The sequence below is a fragment of the Ranitomeya imitator genome, chromosome 3 (assembly GCF_032444005.1).
Source record: "Ranitomeya imitator isolate aRanImi1 chromosome 3, aRanImi1.pri, whole genome shotgun sequence".
NCBI lineage: Eukaryota > Metazoa > Chordata > Amphibia > Anura > Dendrobatidae > Ranitomeya > Ranitomeya imitator.
Genome location: NC_091284.1, coordinates 481,002,467 through 481,022,873, shown reverse-complemented (window position 1 = coordinate 481,022,873; position 20,407 = coordinate 481,002,467). Strand labels below are relative to the sequence as shown.

General features: G+C 45.3%; 1 protein-coding gene across 1 annotated transcript in view; it reads left to right on the top strand.

Annotated features, from left to right (window-relative positions):
- The window catches only part of CCDC138 (coiled-coil domain containing 138), a 125,522-nt gene that overhangs the window by 61,719 nt on the left and 43,396 nt on the right, over window positions 1-20,407 (top strand). Inside the window, exon 7 of the mRNA XM_069757556.1 lies at window positions 10,198-10,317. Coding sequence (XP_069613657.1) covers window positions 10,198-10,317 — 120 coding nt within the window. The remainder of the gene's footprint in view (window positions 1-10,197; window positions 10,318-20,407) is intronic.

Here is a 20,407-nt window from a genome sequence, read left to right as displayed (position 1 = left end):
AAAGCAGAGCGGTGACATCACCGCTGTGCTCTGCTTTCCGGCTGCCCGCCGCTCACAGCCAGAGCAGAGAAGCCCAGCGCCGGGGACAGACAGCGGTAGGTAAGTATGTAGCGTTTGTTTTTTTTACTTTAACGATGGTAACCAGGGTAAACATCGGGTTACTAAGCGCGGCCCTGCGCTTAGTAACCCGATGTTTACCCTGGTTACCAGCGAAGACATCGCTGAATCGGCGTCACACACGCCGATTCAGCGATGTCAGCGGGACCTCAACGATCAAAAAATGGCCCAGGCCATTCCGACACGACCAGCGATCTCACAGCAGGGGCCTGATCGCTGCTACGTGTCACACATAGCGAGATCGCTACTGAGATCGCTGTTGCGTCACAAAACTTGTGACTCAGCAGCGATCTCGCTAGCGATCTCGCTATGTGTGACGGGGCCTTTAGAGTGGAAGATCTACAGAACTACCTATTGGATATAGCAATTATAAAAGTCAATAGGATGTGAAGCCAAATCAGACAGTTATTTGCAAACATATGTTTCAGGCTGTTTACTCCTCATCAGTGCAAAGCAGGAGAGAGACCTCTGGATCATTCCATGTCAAGTGAACCATTGATTTTTACCTCTATATTTTTAATTCTTTTGAGATTTTGTTATTTGGTAATAGTGTGTCAGAGAATGCAAAATGTGAAGAAAAAAAAATCTGATAAATATATACACGCATACAGAAGATGGTGGCCCGATTCTAACGGGTATTCTAGAATATGCATGTCCAGGTAGTATATTGCCCAGCCACGTAGCATAATGCGGTCCGTTACCGCCGGCATTAACCCTGTGTGAGCGGTGACCGGAGGGGAGTATGCAGGCACTGGGCACTGACTGCGGGGAGGAAGGAGCTGCCATTTTTTTCCGGACTGTGCCCGTCGCTGATTGGTCGTGGCTGTTTTGCCGCAACCAATCAGTGACGTGGATTTCCATGACAGACAGAGGCCGTGACCAATGAATATCCGTGACAGACAGGCAGAAAGACGGAAGTGACTCTTAGACAATTATATAGTATATACAGACCATGACTATGAAAATTGTAAATTCACACTGAAGGCATCAAAACTATGATTTAACACATGTGGAATTATATACTTAACAAAAAAGTGTGAAACAACTGAAAATATGTCTTATATTCTAGGTTCTTCAAAGTAGCCACCTTTTGCTTTGATGACTGCTTTGCACACTCTTGGCATTGTCTCGATGAGCTTCAAGAGGTAGTCACCAGGAATTGTTTTACTTCATAGGTGTGCCCTGTCAGGTTTAATAAGTGGGATTTCTTGCCTAATAAATGGTGTTGGGACCATCAGTTGTGTTGAGCAGATGTCTGTTGGATACACAGCTGACCATACAGCTGCAGCTTAGATAAACCAAGCTGTTACACAACTCTCAGGGTAAATAATATATAGCAGCTAGAAGAGTATAACCCAATATGATTAAAACATAACCTTTACTAATACTATTAAAAATGGACAAAAAATACACAACACAAATACAAAATAAAGGTGCTCACGCCGAAAACTGTGCTCTAATAAAAAACTGGTTTGGTCTCACCAATTGTGGACGAGGGTACCCATGCCAATGATAGAGGGTCCCAGGGAGGGTCCAGTAGTTGTAGGATCAGACAGAGGGGACGGGGACCTTATTCCTAAACCCCTGTCACGCCCCAGCAATAACTCCTGTCCTTACAAGGACAGGCCCAAGTAAGCCCTACTACGGACACCCCCCACCATGTAAGATGTAGTAAACGCCTTTTGTCCATTTTTAATAGTATTAGTAAAGGTTATGTTTTAATCATATTGGGTTATACTCTTCTAGCTGCTATATATTGGATACACAGCTGATAGTCCTACTGAATAGACTGTTAGAATTTGTATTATGGCAAGAAAAAAGCAGCTAAGTAAAGAAAAACGAGTGGCCATCATTACTTTGAGAAATGAAGGTCAGTCAGCCCGAACAATTGAAAAACTTTGAAAGTGTCCCCAAGTGCAGTTGCAAAAATCATCAAGAGCTACAAAGAAACTGGCTCACATGAGGACCGCCCCAGGAAAGGAAGACCAAGAGTCACCTTGGAAATCAGTTCTTCTGAGGATAAATTTATCCGAGTCACCAGCCTCAGAAATCGCAGGTTAACAGCAGCTCAGATTAGAGACCAGGTCAATGCCACAGAGTTCTAGCAGCAGACACATCTCTACAACAACTGTTAAGAGGAGACTTTGTGCAGCAGGCCTTCATGGTAAAATAGCTGCTAGGAAACCACTGCTAAGGACAGGCAACAAGCAAAAGAGACTCGTTTGGGCTAAAGAACCCAAGGAATGGACATTAGACCAGTGGAAATCTGTGCTTTGGTCTGATGAGTCCAAATTTGAGATCTTTGGTTCCAACCACCGTGTCTTTGTGCGATGCAGAAAAGGTGAACGGATGGACGATACATGCCTGGTTCCCACCATGAAGCATGGAGGAGGAGATGTGATTGTATGGGGGTGCTTTGCTGGTGACACTGTTGGGGATTTATTCAAAATTGAAGGCATACTGAACCAGCATGGCTACTGTTGAGGGAGGATCTAAAGTGATCCTTCACGGTTGACTCAGTGATTTCCAAATTAAAGGGAACCTGTCACCTGAATTTGGCGGGACTGGTTTTGGGTCATATGGGCGGAGTTTTTGGGTGTTTGATTCACCCTTTCCTTACCCGCTGGCTGCATGCTGGCTGCAATATTGGATTGAAGTTCATTCTCTGTCCTCCATAGTACACGCCTGCACAAGGCAAGATTGCTTTGCACAGGTGTGTACTATGGAGGACAGAGAATGAACTTCAATCCAATATTGCAGCCAGCATGCAGCCAGCGGGTAAGGAAAGGGTGAATCAAACACCCGAAAACTCCGCCCATATGACCCAAAACCAGTCCCGCCAAATTCAGGTGACAGAGTCCCTTTAATCTAAAGGGCGTTGCCGGCAACTGAAAATGACCAGACGGAGACTCGTGCCTCTGTGTGGGGGATCGAGCAGATCTCTGGGCCCCCGTTTATTGTGTATGAGTTTTCATAGTCATAGAAATTATACTTCAACCAATCAGCATAAGAATACGCTCACCGTTCTTAACCTATAAGAATGCAGGAAAAACTTAACCCATGAGGATACAGGAAAAATGGAAACTACAGATATGGTCGTGTCTTTTTGGCATAAACAAAAAACATGTTAACAGATGCCTCAGTCTTGTATAGCGATACACCCACGAGTCTCTTATCTGGCTCACTCGAGTTAGAATACTCAAGGTCTTTATACCAATTATGAACCATAGACTAGCTGAATAACAAAATGTTATCTTCGTGAGAAACAGGACAGAGTTATTTCATAGCAGCTGTAACCTTCTACCTAAGTAAATAACAGAATTTATCTTTAACCAACAACAAAATGGAGTCAAAGCACAAAATGGAGAATCTTTCATAATTTGTTCCTTCACACTACCACAGCATCTTGCAGTGGCATGCCATTCCATCCGGTTTGCGTTTAGTTGGACCATCATTTATTTTTTAAAAGGACAATGACCCCAAACACACCTCCAGGCTGTGTAGGGGCTATTTGACCAAGAAGGAGAGTGATGGGGTGCTACGCCAGATGACCTGGCGTCCACAATCACCAGACCTGAACCCAATCGAGATGGTTTGGGGTGAGCTGGACCACAGAGTGAAGGCAAAAGGGCTAACAAGTGCTAAGCATCTCTGGGAGCTCCTTCAAGATTGTTGGAAGACCATTTCCGGTGACTAACTCTTGAAGCTCATCAAGAGAATGCCAAGAGTGTGCAAAGCAGTCACCAAAACAAAAGGTGGCTGCTTTGAGGAACCTGGAATATTAACCCCTTAGCGACCGCCGATACGCCTTTTAACGGCGGCCGCTAAGGGTACTTAAACCACAGCGCCGTTAATTAACGGCGCTGTGGAAAAAGTAAATAGCACCCCCCAGAGTCGGATTTTCTCCGGGGTCTCGGCTGCCGAGGGTAGCCGAGACCCCAGAGAACATGATTCGGGTTTTTTTTAGCCCACCCCGCATTTGCGATCGCCGGTAATTAACCGTTTACCGGCGATCGCAAAAAAAAAAAAAAGCGATCTCTTTTTAATTTCTCTGTCCTCCAATGTGATCGCACATCGGAGGACAGAGAAAAGGGGTCCCAGGTGGCCCCCCAATACTCACCTATGTCCCCCGATGCTCCTCGTGTCTCCCGGTGGGCGCCGCCATCTTCAAAATGGCGGGCGCATGCGCAGTGCGCCCACCGGCCGGCCCCGCGAGAATCTTTGGGGTCTCGGCTGCCGGGGGTAGCCGAGACCCCAAAGAGACCCCAAAGAGCATGATCGGGGTCGGTTTTAGCGACCCCTGTTTTGCGATCGCCGGTAATTAACTGTTTACCGGCGACCGCAAAAAAAAAAAAAAAAAGTCAAAGTGTAATTCTCTGTCCTCTGATGTGATCGCACATCAGAGGACAGAGAAATAGGGGATTCGGGGACCCTGCCATACTCACCTGTGTCCCTGAGTCCTCCTGCTGCTCCTCCTGGCCGCCGGCTTCTTCCTCCGGTAAGAAAATGGCGGGGTAGGGTTAGGGGTAGGGTTAAATTTAGGGTTAGGGTTGGGGCTAAATTTAGGGTTAGGCTTCTTTCACACTTACGTCAGTACGGGGCCGTCGCAATGCATCGGCCCGACATACCGACGCACGTTGTGAAAATTGTGCACAACGTGGGCAGCGGATGAAGTTTTTCAACGCATCTGCTGCCCAATCTATGTCCTGGGGAGGAGGGGGCGGAGTTAGGGCCACGCATGTGCGGTCAGAAATGGCGGATGCGACGTACAAAAAAACGTTACATTGAACGTTTTTTTGTGCTGACGGTCCGCCAAAACACTGATCCAGTGCACGACGGACGCGACGTGTGGCCATCCGTCACGATCCGTCGGCAATACAAGTATATGGGCAAAAAACGCATCCTGGGGGCACATTTGCAGGATCCGTTTCTTGTCCAAAACGATGGATTGCGATGAATGCCAAACAACGCAAGTGTGAAAGTAGCCTTAGGGTTGGGGCTAAAGTAAGGGCTAGGGTTGGGGCTAAAGTTAGGGTTAGAGTTGGGATTAGGGTTAGGGTTTGGATTAGGGTTGGTATTAGGGTTGGCATTAGGGTTACGCTTGGGATTAGGGTTAGGTTTGGGATTAGGGTTAAGGTTAGGGTTGTGATTAGGGGTGTATTGGGATTAGGGTTAGGTTTGAGGTTAGGGTTGAGATTAGGATTAGGGGTGTGTTGGATTTAGGGTTTTGATTAGGGTTATGGTTAGGGTTGACATTAAGGTTGTTTTGGGGTAAGGGTTGTGATTATGGTTAGGGTTAGTGATTAGGATTATGGATCAGGTTGGGATTAGGGTTAGGGGTGTGTTGGGGTTAGGGTTGGAGCTAGAATTGGGGGGTTTCCACTGTTTAGGTACATCAGGTGGTCTCAAAACACGACAGCCAATTTTGCGCTCAAAAAGTCAAATGGTGCTCCCTCCCTTCTGAGCTCTGCCGTGCGCCCAAACAGTGGGTTACCCCCACATATGGGGCATCAGCATACTCGGGATAAATTGGACAACAACTTCTGGGGTCCAATTTCTCTTGTTACCCTTGTGAAAATAAAAACTTGGGGGCTACAAAATCCTTTTTGTGGAAAAATATATATATATTTTTTTTGACTCTGCATTATAAACTTCTGTGAAGCACTTGGGCATTCAAAGTTCTCACCACACATCTATATAAGTTCCTTGGGTCTAGTTTCCAAAACGGGATCACTTGTGGGGGGTTACTACTGTTTAGGTACATCAGGGGCTCTGCAAACGCAACATAACGCCCACAGACCATTCTATCTAAGTCTGCATTCCAAAATGGCGCTCCTTCCCTTCCGAGCTCTGCCGTGCGCCCAAACAGTGGTTTACCCCCACATATGGGGCATCAGCATACTCAGGATAAATTGGACAACAACTTTAGTGGTCCAATTTCTCCTGTTACCCTTGTGAAAAGAAAAACTTGGGGGCTAAAAAATCTTTTTTGTGGAAAAAAAAAATATTTTTTATTTTCACGACTCTGCATTATAAACTTCTGTGAAGCACTTGGGCATTCAAAGTTCTCACCACACATCTAGATAAGTTCCTTAAGGGGTCTAGTTTCCAAAATGGTGTCACTTGTGGGGGGTTTCCACTGTTAAGGCACATCAGGGGCTCTGCAAACGCAACATGGCGTCCAATCTCAATTCCAGCCAATTCTACATTGAAAAAGTAAAACTGCGCTCCTTCACTTCCAAGCTCTGCGGTGCGCCCAAACAGTGGTTTACCCTCACATATGGGGTATCGACGTATTCATGAGAAATCGCACAACAACTTTTGTGGTCTAATTTCTCCTGTTACCCTTGTGAAAATAAGAATTTGTGGGCGAAAAGATCATTTTTGTGTAAACAAAAGCGATTTTTTTTTTATTTTCACGGCTCTACGTTATAAACTTCTGTGAAGCACTTGGGGGTTCAAAGTGCTCACCACACATCTAGATAAGTTCCTTAAGGGGTCTAGTTTCCAAAATGGTGTCACTTGTGGGGAGTTTCCACTGTTTAGGCACATCAGGGGCTCTCTAAACGTGACATGGCGTCCAATCTCAATTCCAGCCAATTGTGCATTGAAAAAGTCAAACGGCGCTCCTTCACTTCTAAGTTCTGCGGTTCGCCCAAAAAGTGGTTTACCCCCACATATGGGGTATTGGCGTATTCAGGAGAAATTGCATAACAAAATTTATGGTTACATTTCTGTTTTTACACTTGTGAAAATAAAAAAAATGGTTCTGAATTAAGATGTTTGCAAAAAAAAGTTAAATGTTCATTTTTTCCTTCCACATTTTTTCAGTTCCTGTGAAGCACGTAAAGGGTTAATAAACTTCTTGAATGTGGTTTTGAGAACCTTGAGGGGTGTAGTTTTTAGAATGGTGTCACACTTCATTATTTTCTATCATATACACCCCTCAAAATGACTTCAAATGTGATGTGGTCCCTAAAAAAAAATGGTGTTGTAAAAATGAGAAATTGCTGGTCAACTTTTAACCCTTATAACTCCTTAACAAAAATCCGGATTGTTGTCAGTATCGCTGCAGCGTCGCTTAATGTGAAGGGGCCTTTAGAAGAAGGAGAGGACAGAGGAGAAAGCTTTGTTAGGGCTCATGAGAATGAACAGGGGTAGACAGTGACTGCATAGCAGATGACCGGCCGGCAGCTCAGGCCTCCACAGGCCGTATTCACCCCAAATCTTAACACCCAGGCAACTCCTCAAATGGAGGGAGAAAAATATTCTTAACATCCAGCTCATGTATTGTACAAACCAAGACTACGAAGAGGAGGAGAGTTTGTGAAAACAGGAAGCAGAACCCATCACAGGGACTCAGCAATACCGGACTGTCATCCCATGTAGTAAAGCAGAAATAAAAACAGTGAAGTCCATGAAGTGGTAGAAGGCGGCACAAGATCGGCAATGGATGACAGAACTGGCTATGTGACCTGTGAATATGATTGGCGCTGGTGGCGGCTACTGTACTCTCCAAAGATTGTGAAAATGAAGACGTAGAAGTGACTTTTATGCACCTTCTGGTTCAGCGCCGTCCTTTGTCTATCCAAGGAAACCAGACATTGTAAGGCTATGTGCACACATATAATGGTCCACTGCGGATTTTTCCGCAGCGGATTTGATAAAACTGCAGAGCAAAAACGGTGCGTTTTTGCTGCAGATGTATCGAGGATTTACTGCGGTTTTTCTGCGGATTTCACTAAAGTTTTACAACTGCAGTTTTCTATAGGAGAAGCTGTAAAACCACTGCGGAATCCGCAGAAAGAAGTGACATGCTGCGGAATGTAAACCGCTGCGTTTCCGCTTGGTTTTTTATGCAGCATGTGCACAGCGTTTTTTTGTTTCCCATAGGTATACATTGTAATGTAAGCTCATGGTAAACTGCTGCGGACGCAATGGGCATTGCTAGTGAGCGCTTATGGACAAGATGACATTTCACCCACTAGAAGGGACACATTGATGATAAAAGGCCAGTGTAAAAACCTCCTATTGTTTGATTAGTTCATATTTTATAGAATGAGGATTTAACTCCTGTACTATTCTTCTTAAACACTTCAGAAATGACATGTTTAGTGATATAATAGAAAAAAATTGTTATGTATAAATAGGTGGTAAAAATATTGGTTATTTTAATCTGGTTTTTAAGATATAATTAGGATGAGGCTGTATTTAGAAAATCACACTTGAGGATGTGATCACCTTTTTTCTTTTGGCTTGCTCAGCATTTTCAACCTGAATGCATTGAACAAGTTGTGTTATGATGATTAAGATGGATTTATTCTGGCACTTTGGTATTTGTTTTTTGTGTTTCTTTATTGTTGCATATAAATGTTGAATGCAATAAATTGTAATTTGAAAAGAAAAAAGCAAGACACTCACACAAACATAAAATCAGATGATTCAAGGCTTTAAAAATAAAAATAAAAGTTTGATAGGTCCAAGTTGAATCCCTGTATAAATATAAACAAGAACAAAAGTAACACACATGCATGTTTTCACAATTTTAAGGCTATGTGCACACGTTCAGGAATTCATGCAGAAAATTCCTGACAATTCCGGACATTTTCTGCATGAAATCCGCCAGAAAACCGCATGCGTTTTTGCCGCGATTTTGCCGTGGTTTTGACGCGTTTTTGCCGCAGTTTTGACGCGTTTTTGCCGCGGTTTTTTCCGGACACTTCCCAATGCATTTTGGAGTGGGAAATCCGCAAAAATAAAACGCAAAAAGATAGAGCATGTCCGGATTTTGTGCGGTATGCGTTTTTTTTGCGGAAAAAAACGCATCATGTGCACAAAACATGCGGAATTCATTCTAAATGATGGGATGCTTATTGTATGCGGTTTTTTTTTGCGGTTTTATATCGTTTTTATCGGGAAAAACCGCGAAAAAAACGCGAAAAAACCGCAACGTGTGAACACAGCCTAAAACATACGTTTTTTTCACAATTGTGCATTAAAATTTTGAATTTGATTTCTCCAAAACAAAATATAAAGAAACATAGTCTTGTGACATATCAAATGAAAGCCGATACCTTTCTGAGAAAAATTATGGGTCTCCCACCTCTTTATCTTAATTCTAGCCTGAGACATGGTAAAAAATGTAAAGCCTTACCAGGCCAAAATCCACGCTTTTTTGAAACTTTAGAAATCTGTAAAAAAAATTAACCGATGAAGAAAAAAATTCAAAACTTTTAATTTGTAAATAACTAAAGTTGTACTTCATAAAAACAAAAAATAAAAAAAAATCTAAAGTCGTAAGGTAAAAAAAATATTCATATTTGGATCACTTGATATGGAATGACCCCTCTGCCTGGTGGTATAAGGGGTAAAATTTCACCTTGTACAGAGTGCTAAATCGGTGTAAGGAGAAATATAGGCCATGCAATGTTCCTTTGGAAATTTAAATCTGCAAATAACCTCTTCAAAGAGGATGTAGACTTGAACTCTGTTGCCACCTACTAGGTGTAACAATCCTGGGTTGCATTAATACAGTCCGATAGGCGGTGTAATGCAGTCCATTAACGCTGCCATTAACCAATATTATCAGGCGCATCGCCAACGCATGCCATAATCGGTATGCGCTAGCGATGTGCCGTCATTCAGTGACGGAGCCTCGGATGCGGGCTGCAGTGTCTGAGGTTCCGTCACCGCTAGCACAGATGAATCATCTGCTCTAGCGGTATAACATAACGCGATGGCGTGTATGCTATACGTTAACGCAGCCCATCAACGCTTTGCGTTGAACGGGCTGCTTTAACGCAATGTGAACCTGGCCTCAAAGTCCATATCGACCCTTTTTAAAGAGCCTTGCCAAATCACTTTGGATAAGAAGCCAGAGTTTTGTGATTCTTTTATGTAGATACTTGTGAATGTTACTGTAATATTAATTTAGATTGTGAGCCCCATCAGGGACAGCAATGATAATGTGTTCAAACTGTAAAACGCTGCGAAATGTTAGTGCTATATAAAAATAAAGATTATTATTATTATAATACTGTATAACCAATGTTTTCTCACAGTGTATTGTTTTCTTTGCAGCAGCACGATATGGAGGTAAAACAGCTGTCAGACGCCCTCAAAGAAAAGATCAAGGAAAACAAAAGGTTGAAGTCGTCTTTTGATACCTTAAAGGAAATGAATGACACCCTTAAAAAGCAGGCAAGATTTATATTTCTCATTACACACTTATACAACTGCAGGACCCCAGCACTCAGACACTTAGGGCTCATACTCACTTGTGCGAAATATGGACGAGTGCAATCCGATTAAAAAATCGGATTGCACTCGGACCAATGTTATTCAGTGAGTTACATCTCATTTGCTATTTTTTTTTCTCAGCCGAAATTTGCTGCGTATCTCGGACGAGACTCACTAATGCAAGTCAATGGGTGCAAGAAAAAAATCGCACAGTACACAGCGGTGTCCTTTGAAAAGCCGGCAATTCATGTGCGGCGTACAGTAAAACCACAATGACATGTTAAAAATAGAATATATATATATACACATAGGGGAAAATATATATATATATATATATTACAGACCAAAAGTTTGGACACACCTTCTCATTTAAAGATTTTTCTGTATTTTTATGACTATGAAAAATGTACATTCACGCTGAAGGCATCAAAACTATGAATTAACACATGTGGAATTAAATACTTAACAAAAGAGTGTGAAACAACTGAAATTATGTCTTATATTCTAGGTTCTTCAAAGTAGCCACTTTTCTCCTTCGCCTCATTGGGGGACACAGACCGTGGGTGTATGCTGCTGCCACTAGGAGGCTGTCACTAAGTGATACAAAAAAAGTTAGCTCCTCCCCTGCAGTATAAACCTTCCTGCTGGCTCTCAGCTAACCAGTTCTTGCTTAGTGTCCGTAGGAGGCACACTAACTGGTCTGCCATTCAGACCCCAAAAACTCTTTTTCCCCTTACAACGGACGAATGGGTCGACGGATCTTTTTATGGTTCCAATCTCCCCGAACCAACAACAGGTGAGCACGGGAGTTTTGCCTCTCCGTATCCTCTCCTGCGACGTGGTAAGCCACTGCCTGAGCTGATTCTAGGGGCGACGGGCCCCTTCAAGGGCACCAATCTCCCCCCTCCCTTATCAGACGAGCACTGGAGTGTCACCTCCATGTATCCTCTTCTGTAGCAAGGCCTATTGCCGAACATTCAGCCCTGCCCACCTGGTTTTACCCTCGGCTGTTCAGAGGCACTTTCCAGCGTGGCGCCCGAGCAGCCCCACTGCGCCACTATTAAAAGCGGATGGTACAAGGAGGCGGACGGTTCCTCTCCACCTCCAAAGGGACGATGGATTGAGGACTTTTTCTTTATCCCTGCACCGTCCAAACAGCAGCAAAAGCACAGGATCTTTTCTATTTTATGATCTGCTGAACAAAGCTGGAGGGCTCTGCGCAACCGGAGGCTTTTTTCCCTCGTTTGGCGCCGGCTGGCCTAAAAATTTAGCCCCTGGCTTTGGGTTTGTGTAGGCCGCAACCCGGAACTCCGCCCATGCTAGGCCGCGCTAGGCCACCTCCTTATTCAGTCGCCTCTCATTCAGGACGAGAACTCTATTCTTGGCCGTCATTTTCTTCCTCCTGCCATTTCCGGACATGAGCTCATCCGGAAGTGGCTGCTGCACGCACCGGCGGTATTCAGCACTGAAGACAGCGCTATTCCAGAAGTGGGACTCAGAATCCGGGTAAGGAGACAGCAATCCCTCCCTCCACACCCCTCTCCCGCACGCACCCCGGCAGCATAAAGAGACCAGAGTTCCTTGTTGGTTAATGTTTACAACCTGCAATCTCTGGTCTTAAAGGCACGTGTCCAGCAACTGACTGGCAACCCCTGGTCTGCAAGGCACTCATCCAGCATTTCCTGGTCTTTAAAGACACATGACCAGCATTCCCGGGTCTTAAAGGTTCCCTAGTTTTAAAGAGACACATGACCAGCTTTCTCTGCTCTTAAAGTCATGACCAGCCGGAAGCCGGTCACATTTAACTGAGTACTTAGCTCCAATGAGCTCAGGAGCCCACCGCCGATCCCAGTTCTTCCCAGAGTACCTAGTTCCCCCCAAGGGGCTTCGCTTCTGGCGTAATCCATGGCTTCTCTGACAAGAGATTGAACTCTCTGGTTTGAAGTGCTCGCAAGACCAATATACACAGATCCTCCCCTACATGGGAGCTTCAGGCTAGCAGGGGCCACGTGTATTCTAGAAACGGAACAAGACTTCGCATATGAATCAGACGTCGCCTTGGATCTGGACTCTCCAGAGCCTCAGAACAGGATTGATTCGCCCATTTAGGCCACAATCTCTGTAAATTGGCAAGGTCTTCCTCTATATCACACAGGGTCCCTCAAAAACGGAAACCCTTAGTAGTGCATTTGCAATTTTCCTGGACAGCGAGCGTCCGGATAAGCGACTCACTGGCAAGCACCATGGTAGATGAATAATCACAAATGGACTTGCTCTAGAAACAGACTCTTCTCAAGCGACATGTGATGCCATGCCTGGTTTAACTGTTTTTTTTAAGGGCGACGGGTCCTTCAAAGGACACCGATCTCCTCACACCCGCATCAAATGAGCACATGGAGTGTTTCCTTCACGTATACTCTGGGCGACGGGTCCTTCAAAGGACACCGGTCTCCTCACGTCATCATCAAATGAGCACATGGAGTGTCCCCTCTACGTATACTCTGCTACCACCGGGCCTGATGTCAACCCGGTCCTCCAGGGGACTTGATCCCCGTAGATGTACAGATGCCTTTCCTTTTGACATCCGAGTAGTTCCCCTCTGCATCATCACTATTTAATGGATGATGCGAGGAGGCGGCCAATTCCTCTCCACCTCCCTGTTAAGAGGTTGGTTGATTGAGAGTTCATTCTTTTTTCTCCGCACATTCAAAGACGGCAGCAACTCAAGAGATGGGTTCTTTTCCTCACCTGGTGGATGTAACCACACACTTCACTACCTGGCACCTACCAGTATTCCTGCCCCATGGATCATCTTTTAAAAATACCATGGACTGTCAGATAATGACTCGTTCCGTCTTGCGGCATCGAGTTCAGCGCTTTACCCTTCCTTAGCCCACACGGGTTACCAGACCAATGGTCTACTGGTCAGACACCTTAGCTACTTTCATTTACAGAAAGATTGAGTTAGTGTCTGCAACACATAGGAGTGTCCTGTGTAAAATATGCTATACACCTCACCATAGGGTGCTTGGTCTATGAAGTTTTTTGTTACTGATGGTTCCAGTGTTGGTCTATATTTGTTTCTGTCAGATCAGTTATCTCCTCCGGAGACAGTACAGCGGGCCATTTAAATCTCTTGAGCGGGAGGCTTTCTGGTGCACGCCTCTTTGAATGCAGCTAGTTGTGCGGCGCTGGCTGCAGCGAATCCAATTTCATTCAGCTTTATGGATCAGAGAACGGAAGCATACTCTGCGTTCAAAAAAAAAACAAACCTCTGTCATCACTCCCTTACATAGTGGTTGCTTATTCAGTGAGTAGTTGGGAGTGTTCCCCACGTGGGAAGAAAGAATAGCAGGGTCCTATAGATCCAACCAACAGTGGAAGGGTTGTCCAGGACAGTCTAGATCTGAGGGATCTTGGTTCTAAAAGAGGACCGAAAGGAAAGACCGATCCTGGAACTCTATCTTCTAACAAGCTTCGAAAAGGTTATCCTCCTTTGGATGGAGTTCCCTCACTCGGCCATCACTTCAATAGGAAAAGCTGGAGTTTTTTTCTGGCATCCATCGACATTCGGGATGCTTGCCTTCACAAGTCACGAGTCACGACCTTGCCCTTCGGCTTTGCTACTGCTCCCAAAGTGTTCGCCATTATCATGGAGGCTGTCATGCCCCTCTGGCACTCTGGGTGCGTGGCTGTCTTCTTCTATCTGGTCGACTTCCAGCCGTCTTTCCAGGATTACGCTGAGCCAGTCTATATACATATATACCTTACGATACCCTTCCTCGCCTGGGCTGGCAGATAGACTCAGACAGGTCTTCCTCGTTTCCAGCCCAGCAGATATCCCTTTTAAGGACGATCCTGGACACCCCCAGAGGGTTGGAATCCTCCCTTGAAACAAGGCCGTGGTCCTTCAACAGGGAGCCCCCGCAGTTGGTCACTCATCCCCTCATTCCAGCCTGGAATGGCCATCCGGCAATTCTGGCAAATGCCAGAAAGGCCTGTCTGGTTGTGGGCTCTTTTGCTACGTCGTTAAAAGAAGCGGTTCCTCAAGACAGGGCTGAATTTCAGCCCCAGTCTGTACCTGCCCTCATTCCATCCGATTTGCTATGAGTATCCTTGGGTAAAATAATAGCAATGTAGGCAGTTCCCTTCGCTCCGCTTGTTTATTTCTACAGGTCAGACAGGTTTCCAAAGGGTAATCTCTGAACGTCTTTCTCATCCGGGGGAGATCCTTTCTTCCGGTTCAATGGTTGCTACTGACTACGGAGCGTCCCAGCTCAAGGCCTCTGGTTATCTCGGGAATCCAGTCTCCCGATCAGTTTTTTTCTGGGGATCCCAACGGTACCTCTGCGCTTACAGCAGGCCCAATGCCCTCTGGCAGGTCTCCCCATCCAAATTCAGTTGGATATTATCACGGCTGTGCAATACGTCTATCATCTAGCAGGTACCCGCGGTCAGACACCTTGAGCTACGTACCTCATCCTCTCTCATGGGCCAAGATCTATCATCTGGTGATCTTGGCAGTACTCATTCCAGGAGTACAGCTCTGGACGGTAGTTTCTCCTCAGCCGCCACGGTCTCGCCTCAAGTGAGTGGGAAATTCATCCGGAAGTCTTCCAAACATATCTGCCTTCACTGGAGCACCCCAGATGTAGATCGGATGGCGTCCAGCTTGAACGCCAATGTGCTCGAGTTCATGATTCGGCTTCGAGACCCGATAGCCATTGTAGTGCATCCTCTGGTTCTTCTGTAATACCAGCTCCTTCACGCCTTTTCCACTAGTTCCGAGGGTCTTTAGGAAACAGGAGTGATCCTGGACATCCGCATTGTCCAGGTCAATTCAGATGAGTCTTCGGAGCTGGCCGCTCTGTTCCTTCAGATCTTTTTTCCTTATTACCATCAAAGCAAGGTTGTCCTCAGCCCGTCCCTTGTTTCCAAGGGTGTATCGTACTTCCACTGTTACGAGGGCATCGTTCTTCCTTCTCTTTCGGCTCCAGTCCACAAAACGGAATGGGTGCCCCTTTCCCTGGACAATGTGAGTGCTCTGAGTAAATACGTGTCGAGGACGGCGTCCTTCGAGAAGATGGACACCTCATTTGGGCTTCCTAGCGTTTTTTCAGGAAGGGCTTAGCCGTGTCATCAGCCTTGTTAGTCTGGTGGATTCTTTACACATCCAGAAGTCCTTCCATGTTAGACGTCAGCCTATTTTCACTCCACTCGATCAATCGAATTGGGTTCTAGACACCAAGCGTCAGCAAAGCGCGTCTGTCAACTTTGCGGGTTCATCCAGCCCGCATGCACCCTTGAAGCACCATAATTCCCAGACCTCCGCAGACGTGAGTCTGGGCAGGCAGACTCTGCAGGCCGCGGTGGCACACTTGTAAGTAGCGTTACTCAGGGTCTGATCTGATGTTGTTCCCGCCCAGGGACTGCTTTGGGACGTCCCACGGTCTGTCCCCCCCAATTAGGCGAAGAGAAATAGGGATTTTTGTGTACTCTCCGTAAAATCCTTTTCTCCGAGCCATTCATTGGGGGACACAGCTCCCGCCCTGTTACTAGTTTGTGCTTGTTTTTTTTATAATTAACATGCTATTCTCTCATATATAATTTCACATGCTATACATATATATATATATATATATATATATATATATATTTATTTTGACTTGCTATACTCTCATATATAATTTGATATACTATACTCTCATATGTTATTATTGATCTCCTACTGCTTTTGCACCGAACTGGTTAGCTGAGAGCGAGCAGAAGGGTGTAAACTGCAGGGGAGGAGCTAACTTTTTTTGTATCACTTAGTGTCAGCCTCCTAGTGGCAGCAGCATACACCCACGGTCTGTGTCCCCCAATGAATGGCTCGGAGAAAAGGATTTTACGGTGAGTACACAAAAATCCCTATTTTGCTTTGATGACTGCTTTGCACATTCTTGCCATTCTCTTGATGAGCTTCAAGAGGTAGTCACCGGGAATGGTCTTCCAACAATCTTGAAGGAGTTCCCAGAGATGCTTAGCATTTGTTGGCCCTTTTGCCTTCACTCTGCGGTCCTGCTCACCCCAAACCATCTCGATTGGGTTCAGGTCTTGTGACTGTGGGGGCCAGGTCATCTGGCGTAGCTCCCCATCACTCTCCTTCTTGGTCAAATAGCCCTTACACAGCCTGGAGGTGTGTTTGGGGTCATTGTCCTGTTGAAAAATAAATGATGGTCCAACTAAACGCAAACCGGATGGAATAGCATGCCGCTGCAAGATGCTGTGGTAGCCATGCTGGTTCAGTATGCCTTCAATTTTGAATAAATCCCCAACAGTGTCATCAGCAAAGCACCCCCACACCATCACACCTCCTCCTCCATGCTTCGCGGTGGGAACCAGGCATGTAGAGTCCATCCGTTCACCTTTTCTCAAATTTGGACTCATCAGACCAAAGCACAGATTTCCACTGGTCTAATGTCCATTCCTTGTGTTCTTTAGCCCAAACAAGTCTCTTCTGCTTGTTGCCAGTCCTTAGCAGTGGTTTCCTAGCAGCTATTTTACCATGAAGGCCTGCTGCACAGTCTCCTCTTAACAGTTGTTGTAGAGATGTGTTTGCTGCTAGAACTCCGTGTGGCAATAACCTGGTCACTAATCTGACCTGCTGTTATCCTGCGATTTCTGAGGCTGGTGACTCGGACAAACTTATCCTCGGAAGCAGAGGTGACTCATGGTCTTCCTTTCTTGGGGCGGTCCTCATGTGAGCCAGTTTCTTTGTAGCGCTTTATGGTTTTTGCCACTGCACTTGGGGACACTTTCAAAGTTTTCCCAATTTTTTGGACTGACTGACCTTCATTTCTTAAAGTAATGACTTTGAATGGCCTCTCGTTTTTCTTTACTTAGCTGCTTTTTTTCTTGCTGTAATAAAAATTCTAACAGTCTATTCAGTAAGACTATCAACTGTTTATCCACCAGACTTCTGCACAACACAACTGATGGTCCCAACCCCATTTATAAGGCAAGAAATCCCACTTATTAAACCCAGACAGGGCACACCTGTGAAGTGAAAACCATTTCTGGTGACTACCTCTTGAAGCTCATCAAGAGAATGCCAAGAGTGTGCAAAGCAGTCATCAAAGTAAAAGGTGGCTACTTTGAAGAACCTAGAATATAAGACATAATTTCAGTTGTTTCACCCTTTCTTGTTAAGTATTTAATTCCACACGTGTCAATTCATAGTTTTGATGCCTTCAGTGTGAATGTACGATTTTCATAATCATGAAAATACAGAAAAATCTATAACTGAGATGTGTCCAAACTTTTGTTCTGTACTGTAGATATATATACAGAGCAAAAGTTTGGACACACCTCCTCATTTAAAGATTTTTTCTGTATTTTCATGACTATGAAGATTGTACATTCACACTGAAGGCATTCAGGTGTGCCCTGTCAGGTTTAATAAGTGGGATTTCTTGCCTTATAAATGGGGTTTGGACCATCAGTTGTGTTGTGCAGAAGTCTGGTGGATAGTGTTGAGCATTGCGATACTGCAAATATCGGGTATTGGCCGATATTCGCTGTATCCGAATTCCGATACCGAGTTCCGATACTTTTGCGATATCGGATACCAGAATCAGAAGTTCCTATAGTGCAATGATGCACTATAATGGAATGTGGGCAGTGTGTGTGGGCGGAGACTGCTCTGTGTGAGTGGCGGGGGTCTGTGCGTGCCTGCTGGGGTTATGTGCCAGCCTGCGGGGGCTCTGTGCAGCCTGCCAGGGCTCTATGCGGGCCTGCCGGCGGCTCTGTGTGGGCCTGCTGGGGCTCTGTGCGGGCCTGCTGGGGCTTTGTGCGTGTGTGCAGGCATCGTCCGATGGGACTACTAGTCCCATCGGACGATGCCTGCTACACTGACAGTGATTGACACATTAGCCAATGATGGGACAGTAGTAGTCCCATCATCCGGCTAATGTATTGAATGAAAAAAAAAAAACATGCATACTACATACATACTACATACAGTACATACTACATACAGTACATTCATACATTACATACAATACATACATATAGACATACAGTACATTAAACATAGAGTACATACTCACCATTACTTGTCGCTTTGTTCCCCGAAGCCAGTGTCATCTGTAAAAAAGATTAAAGTAACAAACAACCAATATACTCCCTGTCCGCAGAAATCCACGAGTGTCCCACTACGATCTCCCGTGGAAAACGGCAGCATCAGCTGATGCGACTGCTCTCCAGGGGCTCCAGGAACACAATGACGGGAAGAAGGTATCCTTCCGCACTGTATTCCTCCACCGCAGTAAAAAAAATAGTCCCTAGTCTCACTTTTGGCATTGCTGTGTGAGACATTTTCCCACGCAGCAATTGCCATAAAGTGAGATTTTGTCCTAAGGTAACCTCTCAGTGATGCACTGCAGGATCCATTGTCTCCTGACAGTGTGTCACTGAGGGTCCTATAGAGCAGTGACATCACCCGATGTCACTGTTCTATAGGGGAGATCGTCGTAGGACACTCGTTATTAATTGGACTACGGCGGACAGGTAGTATACGGTTTTTTATTTTACGTTTTTTGCAGGCGCTGAAGTATGGTAAGTATGGTTAAATGAAGAATATTAAAATACTTTTTTTTCCTAATGTGTGCGTGTTTTATTAACCCTTTATTACTATTGGATTAGTAATAGATAGGCGTCTTAGTGACGGCTCTCCGTTGTTAATCCGGCTTAATGTCACCTTACAATAGCAAGGTGACATTAACCCCTTATTACCCCATATCCCACCGCTACACGGGAGTGGGAAGAGAGTGCTAAGTGCCGTTCTTACAGATGCGCCATTTCTGGGGCGGCTGCGGACTGGTATTTGTAGCTGGGGGGGGGCAATATCCATGGCCCCTCTCTAGGCTATGAATATCAGCCCGCAGCTGTCTGTGCAGCCTTTCTGGCTATAAAATATAGGGGGACCCCACGTAATTTTTTTTGGGGGTCCCCCTATTTTGATAGCCAGTAAAGCCTACGCAGACAGCTGCGGGCTGATATTAATATCAGGCTACAAATATTTGCCGTCGGCTTTCCCCCTCTGGCGCAGAAAATTGCGTGGGAGCCCACGCCGTTTTTTCAGTTTTTTTCTTTTTTAAATGCTCATTAAGGCCTCTTTCATACCTGCGTCGGACCGACGCACGTTGTAAAATTTCTGCACGACATGGGCAGCAGATGCAGTTTTTCAACGTCTCCGCTGCTCATTCTGAAGTCCGGGGAGGAGGGGGCGTTGTTTCGGCCACGCATGCGCGGTAGAAAATGGCGGACGCGATGGACAAAAAAAGTTCACTTGAACGTTTTTTCGTGCAGATGGTCCACCAAAACACAACGGATCCGTTGCACGACGGACGCGACGTGTGGCCATCCGTCGCAATCAGTCGCTAATACAAGTCTATAGGTAAAAAACGCATCCTGCGAGCACATTTGCAGGATCCGTTTTTTTCTCATAGAGTTGTATTAGCGACGGATTGCGCCTGATGTCCACACGTTTCATCCGTTTTTTGCCGGATCCGTCAAAAAAGCTGTTTCCGCCGGATGGAAAACACATACACAGGAACGGTTTTTCTGCCCGGCGAAAAAAACGCACTGCGACGGATCCAGCAAAAAACGGTTGAAACTGAGATGTGAAATGATGAATCCGGCCTCCAAATCCGTTTTCATGCATGTTTCCATTCAAACCATGCACATTTTCCATTTATTTATTTCCAAAAACTGCATCAAAACCTGCACCAAAAATTGCATCAAAAACTGCACCAAAAACTACACCAAAAACTGCATCAAAACAGCATCAAAAACAGCATGAAAAACCAGCATCAAAACCTGCACCAAAAACTGCATCAAAAACAGCACCAAAAACCAGCATCAAAAACTGCATCAAAAACAGCATCAAAAACAGCATCAAAAACATCACCAAAATCCTGCATCAAAAACAGCATAAAAAACAGCACCAAAAACCTGCATCAAAAACTGCACCAAGGGTATGTGCACACGTTGCGGATTCTCTGCGGAT